This window comes from Talpa europaea, assembly GCF_964194135.1.
Source record: "Talpa europaea genome assembly, chromosome: 11".
NCBI classification, from domain to species: Eukaryota; Metazoa; Chordata; class Mammalia; order Eulipotyphla; family Talpidae; genus Talpa; species Talpa europaea.
The window spans coordinates 23,884,149-23,897,302 of NC_140078.1; the positions used below are offsets into that span (position 1 = coordinate 23,884,149).

The following is a 13,154-nucleotide window of genomic DNA, read 5'->3' on the forward strand; positions in this document are numbered from 1 at the left end:
AAATGCTATGTATTGAAATCAAGATCTAAGATGACCACCACATACAAAGTAACACTATTGCTTATAGACACACATATGTAAAGTATAAAAATGGGCTCAGAAGGAATAATTTTCTCTGTAGAAGTGATTGTTAGTTGAAATATTTAATTATTCTTTAATAAGAAAAAGATGAGACAAATATGATAATATGTTATCAATTTGGAGTGTGATGAACTTGGATAATTCCCTAACCTAGATAGTTCCCTCTAATATTCAGAACAATTTAATTTCTTGGGAAAAATATAAAATGCCAATGTAAGAAGTAAGAGAGTTTATAAATCAGACAATAGAGAAAGGCCTTATTCATGGCTCTGGGCACCTAATTTTAGGGCTTTTCACTGATGATACACATCTCTGCTTTTTTCCAACATTCATTTTATTTTTCAGCAGTTGCCTTTTAGAGGACCCTGTCCTCTGCCTATTGTATCTGCTCATCATCAGAGTGGAGGTGACAGCATATGCCACACTCCTTCTGGGTGATTCATCCAGTGTTAGCTTTTAGATGTAAACAAGTACAGACTGAGGCTGTGGTTTCAAAAGCACCTGACCAGCCCATCCATCCTTTTGATGTGTTCATTTGGATTAAATATCTTGATACCCCACACACTTACTTCTGCTTTTGTGAGCTCCTGGGTTTTGTCCTTTAAAGGGACACTTACAAATTCTAAAATGTATAAACCAGCAGGATTGCTATCAGACAAAAGGAGGCTTAGGCTTGTTGATTTTTTGTTTGTCGTAGTTTTATGTTTTTAATAAGCTAGGAAATAAGATGCCTTTGAACTCCTGTGCTGGTGTTACCATGCAGCAGGGAAAGCCAGATTAAACGAGAATGAGGAATTGAAATGAAGTGCCAGTGGAATAGAGTGAACTGAGGTCATTTACTTGTAGAACAATAACCACAAGTTCATTGGATAGCAAGGGGCTGAGAGAAATGCCAGTTGTCAAAAGAAGAGAAATGAAAGGATTGTTTTAGAAGACAATAGATTAGAAGGTGTAACAAGGAACAGAAGTCTATAGACTCCTTACTATTTAAGTTACACACTGAAATTCTTTTGCCATCAAAATTCAGCCCCCTCTGGACACAGGGTGTGTGATAGGAACAGCTCACTGGCGACCCATGGTATATGTGTAGTATATATACAATAAGGAGGTCTTTGTGTATTAAAGAGTCACTGAGCCTTTGAAAATGAAACTCATCCAGTAAAAGAGAAAACTTAAAATTTTTTTTAATGTGCTAGTATCTACCATATGTTAGGCTTTGTTTTAAACCCAGGGGGTATAGGAGGTAACAAGAGAGACAAAAAATCTTGAGTAGAAGAAGATAGACAGTAAACAAATCATATACAGATATAGTAGATAGAGCCAGGACTTAGTAGGGTGAGGAAAATGCAATTATTGAATAAATAAATGCTCAGGGAAAGTATGGTAGACTGAGTTATTGTTCATCAAGACTCTACCTCTCCCTACGGGATAAATTTTCACTCTTATCCTTTAAAAATCAGGTGTGGCCATATGATTTAATATCAGCCATTGATATTTGAACAGAAGCAAAAGAACTGTTGCAGTTACGTCCTGTTTTACCATGCTCTCTTCCCTCTGCAGCAGTCACTAAGCAGTGCTCCATCAGCCAGTGTCCAGGTCAGGGCAAGAATGACACAGATCTGCAGAGTATGACACAGAGCTACAAGTATGAGCAAGAATCCTTTGTTGTTTTTGCCCCTGAGATTTGGGGCTTGTTTTTTATGTAGCATGACCTAGCCTGGCCTGACTGGTACAGAAAGCCTCATCGAAACTGTAACATCTGAGCAGAGACCAGAAGGAAGTGAGGGGGCCATGCAGATAGGTGGAGCAAGCATGTTCCATGCAGAGGAGCAGCAAGTGCAGAGGTTTTGAAGTGGGAGCTGGAGCTCATCCAATGACCTGTTCACACATGGAGTGGGGTGGTGGCTGTGAGAGGATTAGAAGGGTAGGAAGGAAAAGAAAGTGAGTTTGGAGCAGGAAATTGAAGACTAGCAGAGCTGTTCCCAGACCCATGGGCTGTAGATCCTACTAGACAACCTGGATGCTAGAACACTATATTCCAGGCTCATCTTGTACTTTCTTATCATCAGCCTGAAGTTAGCCATTCTTCAAGGTGGACTGAAGAATGGCTATGAGATGATTGCTGTTGGTATGTCCATTGTACATACAAGCAGACTGGGTCTCAGAAGTTTAAATAAATTAGTGTTGCACAGTTCAAACTTGTCAGAGTAGGGATTGGAACTTGGGTCTTCTTGATTTTGGAGACTATGTTAAAAATCACTCTGCTGTAAATGACCCACAACTTTCCACTTTGCCTGCCCACATCCCCTCCCACAGTGTAGACAGTAGTGGCTGGTAAGGATTTTTAAAATGTTGTTATTGGAAAGTGTGCTCAGCATTCCAAGTTAGTGGCTAGGAACTCCTCTCCTGTTTCTCTGACATCAAAACCAGAATGAAATCAGCCTCTGCCTCCCTCACGCACCCAGGAGGCTGTAGTTCAGCCACAGGTTTGTTGGGAGTTACTTGGTCAATAAAACAGACACTAGCAGGGCCAAAGGAAGTCTTCCTTACTTCCTTCTCCCCTTCCTTCCTTTTCCTCTCCCTCTCTCCCTCCTTCCCCCTTTTTTTTCAAAGAGGCATGTATTTATTTATTTTATTTGTTTGTTTGTTTGTTTATACATGCACTGGGTACAGTCAGAAGCGCGGGAGGGTGAGAGAATTCACCAGAGCCAGAGCGGGGAGCAGAGCAGGCAGAAGGACCGAAGTACACTGCTGAGGGGAGCAGCGGGTGGCAGGAGAGGGTCTGCGCGCCATGTGGGACCCTCCTCTGGTGGCCGGGGAGCAGTCGGGGATCGAACTGGCGCTGCAGAGGCCGCGGGCAGCTTTGCAACCCAGCGCTCAACCGCTGCGCCACCGGGGAGGCCCGTTCCCTCTTTTTTTTTTTTTTTTTTTTTTTTAATGATTAAGGGATCTAAGCTTTAGTTTTAGGCTTGTCAGCATTAAAGTAAGTAGAAACATCATCCCCACTATTAAATTCTCCTAAAGGCATGTAGTCTCTGTTGTCAGTCCTAGTAGCCTTGCTTTCAGCTCTGAATCCTCTCTCCTCCTGCCTCCAGGCTGGGTCTCAGGCTGCTGAAACTGAAGTTGGTAGAAAATAAAGACACCAGCCGTCAAGTAGTTTAATTTCTGTTTCTTCCCACGGGCCTTTGTGCATTAACCCCACTGTTTCCCTGGTCCCTGATCTTGTCATATTAAGATCACTGGTACCACTCCCAAGGAGGCAGCCCTCACTGTTTCTGCTACGAGCTGGTCCTTCTCTAACACTGCATTTGCCCTTCGCATCCACACCATCCCCACTTAGTATCACATCATTGTGTATTTATGTGTATCCACACCATCCCCAGTTAGTAGAATCACATCATTGTGTGTGTATGTGTATCCTGTCATGATTTTTCCGTGGTTGATGTCTATAAGTGTGTGTCCTCTTCTTCCAGCCCAAGTACCTCAGCTGTAGGAGATGGTCTTCGGCATCCTTCTGTGTATTTTTATAATTTTTTTTTTTTACTAATTGAGATAACATTGGCTTACAACATAGGTGTCAGCTGCGCAGCTTCACACCTCAACATCTGTACATATCAGCCACACCCACGACCAGGAGTCTAGTCCCCATCCACCACCATTTAATCAGTTCCCTCTACCTGTTCCACCCACCTCACCCCCATCCCTCTGGCAACCGCCATTCTGTGGTTCAGAATCTCAAAGTTTGTTTTTGTTTTGTTTTGTTTGTAACTGTTTTGGTCTCTCTCTTTTGGACTTATTCACCTAACATAATCCCCTTGAGGTCTATCTATGTGGTTGCATATAGCATAATTTCATCTTTTTTTAAATAGCTGGATAGTATTCCAGTGTGTGTGTGTGTGTGTGTGTGTGTATGTGTAAATAAATATATATATGTATGAATGATACATTTGTAGTGAAACACGGAATAGCAGAGTCAAAGGAAGTCTCTTTTTCATTTTTAATGATTGAGAACTTGAGAGGCCTCTCTGTACATATACATATATATATACACATTTTCTTTATCCATCCATCCATCTCTTGGCTATTGTGAATGTAGAGGTGCATATATATTTTTTTTAATATGTTTTCCTTTTTTTTAATTATTTTTTTATTTATTTATACAAGTACTGGGGTACAGTCAGAAGTACGGGAAGGTGAGAGAATTCACCAGAGCGGGGAGCAGAGCAGGCAGAAGGACCAAAGTACACTGCTGAGGGGAGCAGCGGGCGGCAGAAGAGGTCTGCGAGCCATGTGGTACCGTCCTCCAGTGGCCGGGGAGCAGCTGGGGATTGAACCAGCGCTGCAGAGGCTGCAGGCAGCTTCGCAACCCAGTGCTCAACCGCTGCGCCACCGGGGAGGCCGTGGTGCATATATTTTTTGAATGAGCATTTTCATTGTCTTCAAATAAATATCCAGAAGTGGAATTGCTAGATCATATAGTAGTTCTATTTTCACAACTTCCATACAGTTTTCCAAAGTGGCTACACCAGTTTACATCCCTACCAACAGTGTATGAGGTTCCTTTTTCTCCATATCCTCACCAATACTTATTGTTTCTTGACTTTTTGATAACAGTCATTCTAGCAGATGTGAGGTGAAATCGCATTGTGATTTTGATTTGCATTTCCCTGATGATAAGAATATCTTTTCATGTGCGTGCTGACCATCTGTGTGTCTTCTTCAGTGAAATGTCCTTTGTGAATCTGGTAGCAAGTCGTAATGAGTTGCATTTGTGTCAGCTTTCTATAAAAGTATGTTGAATGATGAATACTTGTCCATGTGTGGGTCTGTGTGTGTCTCACAGAACACGTGTCCATATCCTTTTTGGATGCCCTGATGCTTTGAATCATTTACTTCTCTGTATTATCAGAAAGTTCTAGAAGGGACCTAGTTTAGTAAAACTCTTGTTTTGTAAATGATAAAGCGGAAGCTCAGAAAGGTCATCTCACTTGTTCAAGGTGACATATTTAGCTAGTAGCAATATAAAATTACACCCCCAAATCTTGCCCCCTTTTCTAAAACTCCACCCACTGCATCATGCAGTTTTTCATCATTAGCAAGTACAAATATTTTTATAACTACTAATTGAGTTTGCGGGGGCAGGGTGTGTAGGGAATTAAAGCTAGTGATTTATTAGAGCAAAAAGGAAAACAGATTTTTGATCTAAAGGATAAAACTTTACAGAATAAAACTGGTAGCTGATTTTATTTGTATAAAATCTTTTCTAGAACACATTGATAGAAATCCCTATATTTCAAAAGACCTTTATTTCAAAAGAGATTCCTCTGTTAGGAATTAGGGTCCTCAGAGAAGTACAGAAAGTTAGAACAAGAACGAGGATATGGAGCCGCATAACTTATTGTCTGTTAAATCGCTTAATTTGAGTAAACACAAAGGTGGTCATTTCAACTGAGAGGTAAGTAGTCGATAGGATTATTTTAGGAAGTAGAGGAAGAAAATGTCTGAACTGTGTAAATGCTCAGAATGTTTTTCACTACCTTAGTTTGTAACCTGGGTCCCTTTGGTATCTGTCGAGGCCAGTCAACTCTTTACTCTTTCTCAGAATGATTTTTTTTTTTAATGCATGAAGTAAAATATGCAGAATCACCAAAGAAAAAAAATTGAGATGTAGTTAGTAAAATATCTAAAGCACACATTTATGATATTAAAATGAATGTGTTGTTAAATTAGGGATTAAATAATAAGGTCTAGTATCAAGACTAGTAACTATAGGGCCTCCCCTGGTGGCGCAATGGTTGAGCGCTGCTCTGCAAAGCTGCCCGAAGGCTCTGCAGCGCCGGTTTGATCCCCGGCCACCGGCGAGGGTCACACATGGTGCAACAGACCTGTATTTCATCAGTTTGCCTGTTCTGTTCCCTGCTCTGTCTCTGGTGAATTCTCTCGCCCTCCCGCACTTCTGACTGTACCCAGTGCATGTATAAATAAATAAATAAATCTTAAAAAAAAAAAAAAGACTAGTAGCTACGGTAATTTCAAATTTGTGTGTGCTAGTCTGCTCATGCTTCCATAATAAAATTCCATAAACTGGGTGGCTTAAGCAATAGATGTTTATCTTCTCACATTTCTGGAGGCTGGAAGTCCAAGATCAGGGAGCCAGCCTGGTCAAGTTCTGGTGAGTAACCTCTGCCTGGCATGCAGAAGGCTACCTTCCCATTGTGCCCCCACATGGCCTTTCCCTGGTCCTGCATCTGGATTGAACTCTCTCTCTTCCTCATCTTCTAAGGCCACCAGTTGTATCAGATTAGGACCCAACCTCACTTAATCTCAATAACTTCTTAACAGTCCCAGTCCAAATACAATAATTACATTAGAAATAAATCTTCAGCATGTGAATTTGGGAGTCCATAGACTAGTGATAGACAGCAATAATATTTCAAAACACCTTCAGCAAGCTATGCTGTGATATGAAAATAGCTGTGATCTGTGGGTGACAAAACCACAGGTGCTGCTGCTTTTCAGTTGCCTACATTCACCGTGGAAAGAAATGCTTGATTTCAGGTAGAGGTTAATGAAAAAGACCTGATTTTTTTTCCCATCCAAGTTTACAGCACCCTGAACTTCTCTATACAGACTCTAGACTCAGAACCGAAGATAAATGCAAATAAGATGTTCTTGTTTTGAGCAAACAAGTAGATTAACCCCAAGATGGTGGGGACAGATTCTAATACTGATTCTGCCCATTTCCAGTACACCAGAGGCAATAAGTGTGTTGAATTGAGAAGGGACATCATTTGCTTTTGGCTTGCTTTTTGATATTTTGTAATGCATGTTCAAGTATTGTAATGTGTTTTGTCTTGCAGACAACAATAACCTAAATATTGAGCACAATGATTCCTGGACCTCTGAGAACTTCTGGCTTGACCCTTCTTTGAAAGGTCAACAAGAGACCAAAGCAGAGGATGATGCACTTCGGGAATCTCTGGACAGATTCTATGAAATGTTCAGCCACCCACAGCCAGCCTCTAGAAGTCCACTCTCTGCATCTGTCTGCCGATGCCTGACTCAGAAAGTCAATGAACTGAAGGGCCAGGAGAACCCGCCGCAGTATGCCCTCCGCAGTTTTCAGATGGCCCGGGTCATCTTCAGCCGGGATGGCTGCTCAGCCTTACAGAGGCATTCCAGGGATGCCCACTTCTACCCACCCAAGAAAGAAAGTGTGTCTCTGGATAATGAAAAGCCAACCCCAGGACTTTCAAATGATATTATTCACTTCCTCTTGCAGCAGAATGTGATGAAAGACGTGTAACTGGGGCCTAGTGATGAGCGCAGGCAATAGGGAGGGTAGCCTGAGGCTGACGCTGTTGCGCTTGCACCACCCAGACCCCCTCGGTCTCTCTTGCCAACTCAGTTCCCAGCCACAGTGACCTGGTCCTGGAGCTAATTCAGCCCATGTGGAGAGTCAGCAGCCTCTGGGTTTTTATAGTCCCAAAGACCACGCCTCCCTATCACTTCCTTTGATCTAAGCCCAGGATTGAGGGCCAAAAACCCAGCTTCCTTGTCTCAAGGAAGGACATGCTCAGAGGCATAATTTACTCTCCAGAGCTCCCCTCTGAATCAGGTAAGGCTGGGAGCTTTGCTTGGCTCCTTCGCTTTCCCTGCCGTCTTCCTCCCATTCATTAACTTGTGTCTCTTGGGAGCCTTTCCTTAATAAATTTCTTGTATCTGAATACATGACTCAGAGTCTGCTTCTGGTAGAACCAAACCTAGAGAACAAGCTGCCATGAGATGAGTCTTCTAAAGGGCACAGAGCCCGAGGCGGAATCTAGTATAAGAATTGTACCAAGTTGTAAAAATTGAAACCACGTGATTAAGAATATATATCCCAAAATAATATGAAGATTTATATATGATTCCAAAAAGTATATCACATCTTAATCCCTTGTTTTATATTACTGAGTTTGGAAGGAACATTTGGACCAGCTGAAATAACAGCTAAAATTTCCAAATTACAAAAAAAGTCTTTTCATTTCCATCAGATTGCAAATGTGAAAGGTGAGAAGAAAACAACTGCACCACCCACCAAAGTATGTGTAGCTTAATTATGATCAGCAAGGCTGATGCATGCAGCCTTGCCAGTTTGTGGTGGAAGAGAAATCCTTTGCCCAAATGGTCTCCTTCCTCTCATCATTTGTGCCTCCTACCTGCCTGTCTCTAGCACCCTCTGTCACTCTCTGAACCGTTTGGCTCCTCACCCCTGTACTGTCCTGTGTCCAACACCCCAAGCTCCATCTGTAAGTGTTTTCCCAGAACAGGTGCTCCTTGTGGCCCTGCCCTCCAGGCCTGAGCTCTGCCTCCCCAGGGGGCAGTTTTAAATAGCCAGCTCAGGCTCATGTTGGCAGTTGCCCTGTGCCACAGCTTGTGTCCTGAAACTGTGTTTGAGGCTTGGTTGGTAGAATGACATCACTTGGCACCAAGCTCTGTGAAACTATAATTGGAAGCCTCTTATTAATTCCTGCCTCAACTGTTCATCGGACAAGTTATGTTGAGAGAGAAGGCTGTATCACTTTTTTTTTTTTTTAGGGTAATAACAAGGGAAACTGGCAGCACTGTGCAATTGGATTTTGAGGAGCTTTGGGTGAAATTTAATTGGCGTGACTCCATAAGCTTTCAGAAAGTGGATTGTGCAAATAAATCAGTCTAAAAATGTACCTTACAAGTGACTGTGCTCTCTCAGGCAGGTCTTTTGGGCACTCTTGGCTGGAGAGAGAGAAGTCTTTTACAGGAGGATTTACATATTAAGGCTCCCAGTTCTGGCAAGATCAGAGGTAAGAAACAATGTTCCACATTGAAGTGCAGGGCCAGCTCTGCAAGAAGGCCTAAGTGCTAGCAAAGGGCAAATGAACAGGTGATGGAGACATACTTGAGGAAACAGAGTCCAGATTTTTCTCTGAAAGGCAGTTGTCTGCATCTTTTTCCATGGACTTCTTCTGTTCAACTGGCTCTCACATAATCATAAAATCAGTGGGACTTACGATTGAAAAGCTACAAGTTGAATTTTAAGTTGGCTAATTTTATTTTTTTAATGTAAAACAAATGAATAGATGCCCTTGAAGGATATTGTCATTTTTAGTATTATCCAGTTACTGAAATATTGGAGGTTAGTTTCCATAGTCACCAACTAAAGAATACTAGATTATTTTATATTATTGTTAAAGGACAAAAGATAAAAGCTAACTTGAATCTCCATGCGGGGAAGCAGCAGCTTCTATTTGACAGTGATATTTTACGGTCAGTAATTTTATAGCCTTTATTAATATCAGTCCTGAGAGCGTTCTGCAAGAGGTAGGATTGGAAAGCAAAGATTTTAGAAGTCTAAAAGCCAAAATCACCTTAGGTTAAAAAAAAAAAGGTGAGACATGTGTTGGTTTGCATCGGAGTAAGTGCTTGTGACAGTTCAGTACAAGATATTTGATTTCCTGCAATCTCACTCTTTAATTTGATCTTCATGTGGTTAGAGGGCATTTTCCATTTATCTCAGTTTACCTTTAATAGTGACTAAGAGATAAGGATAGTGAGGCTCTGGCCTTTGGCATTATTGTTGAATTCTACCCTACAGATCACATCGCCATCTTACAAACTAATGAACATTCTGATTGGCCTATTATTTGTGGCCTTCTTCCAAGGCCTCTGTGAGGATGGATTTGCTTACAGGACATCAGAACTTTAAAGGAGAGAATACTACCCGTGTTTTAAGTTTGTGTAACTGTTACTTACTTCATTAGTCAGAGAACTCCATCATCACAGGTTTATATTCAGAGAAAGAACATGTAAAGTGAGTTGAATGACAGCTCCTTTGGGATAAATAATTAAGCAGATAAGCTTGTGGACCAGAGTAAGGCAACTCACTGGGCTTCTCCACTCATTGCTTTTTTCTTAAATACCCAAAAGCCATGCATCAGAGACAGTGAATTGAACAAAATATTCTCCAAGTCTAACTAAGCGAATCCTTTCCACTGGCTGTTTCATTATTAGGTGGTGCATTCACAGAAGACACAACATTAGCATTCCTCCCTCTCTTATTTTCTCCTCTGTCTCCTTCAACTTTTGCAGCTTGATGTTGAATGCCTAAAGCACACTTTATTATTTCATGAGAATGCAATTCATGCACATTCAAACTGTGAAAGAATTCTGGTTGCCTTTGCAAGGTCCCCCTGGGATCCTGATTAAAGCTTGCCACATTGAGTCTAAAAGGTATGTGGCCTATTTTGATGTAAGGTGTGGAATTCACTGATGCAGTGGTTACAATTCCTGGCAGCAAAGATATAATGCCTAACTATGCCCTGACATTCACCTTCTCTCCCTACTCCAGCTCTCTTTCACTTCCTTCCCCTTTCCCATTATATACAGGTCTCCTTTATCTTAAAATTTTTTGGGCACACATACACAGACCCATGAACCAAAAAAAAAAAAAAAAAAAAAAAAAAAAAGGAAAGAAAAACCTTTGTTTAGTCTATTAGTTTCTGTCCAGCTCCTCCTCTTCCCTTTTCTCCCATCTTCTGAACCGGGAAATAGCAAAACACAAGATGCTGGAATTTGAAGAAAGAGAAGACCTTGAGATCTTGCTTTGCCACTCTGTACCTCCAGGCATGTCACTCAGCTTCTCTGGGCCTGAATTTACTTAGTTGTAATGTGTGCATAACAGATGGTCAGTCTTTATAAGACCTTTATAAGTTAATAACTTCAATATATATGTGTACAAAATATGCCTGAAATGCTTTGTAAGTGGTAGAGTGCACTGAAATTGGGAGGTGACCCCATCCATAGTAGTTACTTATCCCTTTCTCATTGGTCCTATATTGCTACCGCTCCTTGGTGAAACCCCTCCGCCATGACTCACTAACAACCACCTCCCTTGAAGATAAGGCTTTGTCATTTGGCAGTATTTATGAGGTTGAAGTTGGAAAAGTTGGATCAGCTACTTTCTTCTAAATCATGGTGTAATTCAAGTTTGGATCCAGAATAGCAACAGACAAGGCACCTCTTGCTTCTGAATGTTGTAAGGCATCTTAGTTTCATCTCTGTCAAATTTAAAAATGGATTAGAGGGACTCTTCAACCAAATATTCAGACTGGGTTATACAAGATTCCAAAGGTTTCTGAAAAGGGGAATCATGTTCCTAAAGGAGATTTCTCTGCACTTTTTAAATTCCATTGCTAAGCATCATCTTATTTGTTTCAGGAGAAACCCAAGTGCCAGCTGTAGGGCATCATCTGGATTTTCTTAGGTAGGATGATGACTTCCCTGAAGAGTTCTTTACAGAGCTTTCAGGTGTAGTTCCCAGTTGCTCTACAGTTACTGTGAAAAAGTTCAAAAGTGATATAAAAGTGTCTAGTGTGCAAAGATTAGGAGTCATGTTGGCTGTATGCTTCTGAGAAGTTGTAAGCTTCCTATTTCCCAAAATGAAAAAGGGCATATTCAGCATTATTATTATTATTATTTTAAAATAATGAACAGAAGACTAAGTTGTCATTGAAACTGTAGCAAAAACTAAACAGGGTGGCTGCATACTAAAAGATTTATGTAAGATTAAGTGATTGCTAACAAAATATGCAACATATTCAGGATACCATAAAAAATCACTTGTCATATCAAAATCTAGGCAAATCACAACACAATGAGAGAGGACAATAGCTGACACCAGGCGTGGGATGAATCAGATGTTGGATCTATCTGGCAAAGATTTTAAATCAGCCACCAAACGTGGCTTCAATAAGTAATTATGAAATCCCTTGAAACTTATAAAAAAAAATAGAAAACTTCTTTCTCAGCAATGAAATATGTTACAAAAAAGAACCAATTGGAAATTGGTTGCAGTGAAAATTGCAAACTGAAAAGTGCAAACACCAAAATGGAAAAAAAGAACAATTCCATGGAATGTAGATGGCCAAAGAGGAAATCACTGAATTAAAGACAATTCAATCAAATTTACTCAATCTGAAAAACAGAGAAGAGAGCCATTGGGGTGGGGGTGGGGACACGCCGTGTGGGATCTAATATGTCATCAGAGCCCCAGAAGCTCAAACTTTCTCACACCTCCAGAACATTCCATTTCTTCTCCAGCCCCATGGCTCTACCCATTTCTGCTTTATCCTACACAGTAGGACCATCCTCTATTAACATGTGTACATTTTCCCCAAATAGAAAGTTCCTGAATGTCAGAGAGCTTATCTTACCCAGGCTAGGCACAAATGGCCACAGGGTAGCTGTAATATGACATGAACCTGCTCTGTAATTCATATTTCCTGTTCAGCTTCCTGGTAGAACCAGCACAACAATTTTTATCTCTTTCCTATGATTGAAACTGTATCATTTTAAAACCAGGAGCAAGGGGCATGAGATGGAAGGTGGGTTTGCACCTTCTGAGAGACATCACAGGGGAAGGAAGAATCAACTGTGGGCATCAGAGGTCACAACACTGACAATGAGGTGTCCAGAGAGGTTTGTACCCCTCCTCCAGGTCTTATTTCCATCAGCAAACTTGAGAACTTGCTGACTGTAGACCTGAGACATACAGCAGGGGAGGAGGAGGGAGAGGAGTCAAAATAGGGGAGGAAGAGCACAAGGGACTGTGGTGATGGATCACAGGTGCTGTGGTGATTGGAGAATGACAGGGACCACACCAAAGGGGAAATAAAATCCGGTCCAAAATTAACAAAGATGGAAGAAAATAAATTAAAAAAAATTAAATCTAAAGAAAAAAGAAAAATGAGGATGTTAGCTATGTTCTGAGTCCTCCATAGGCTCAAAGATTGTGACAAATCTTCATAAGGGTATATTCGAGAAACTGATTTTCAGATTGATAGAGCAGTGTGGCATTACAGCATGGAGAATTAAATGACTGCTCATACTGCTCCAAATTCATTTCCAGAGCTTAGCCTATCAGTCAGTGCTTATTAAGCACCATTTACTCTGCAGTATCCTAGGTCAAGTGGGATGGAGACAAAGATGTGGTGTCTCAAAGGACCCTTGGCTTAAAGGAGTTTGTTATGTAATCAGTTTATTTTGTAATAAAA

The 13,154-nt window shown here is 41.1% G+C and overlaps 1 protein-coding gene across 1 annotated transcript in view; it reads left to right on the plus strand.

The window, feature by feature from the left end:
* Positions 1 to 7,387, plus strand: part of SHLD1 (shieldin complex subunit 1) — a gene marked incomplete at both ends in the record, with an annotated part of 56,567 nt that extends 49,180 nt beyond the window's left edge. The window contains one exon of the mRNA XM_084247712.1: positions 6,942 to 7,387. Within this exon, the coding sequence (XP_084103838.1) occupies positions 6,942 to 7,387 (446 nt within the window). The remainder of the gene's footprint in view (positions 1 to 6,941) is intronic.
* Positions 7,388 to 13,154: the final 5,767 nt, after the last annotated feature.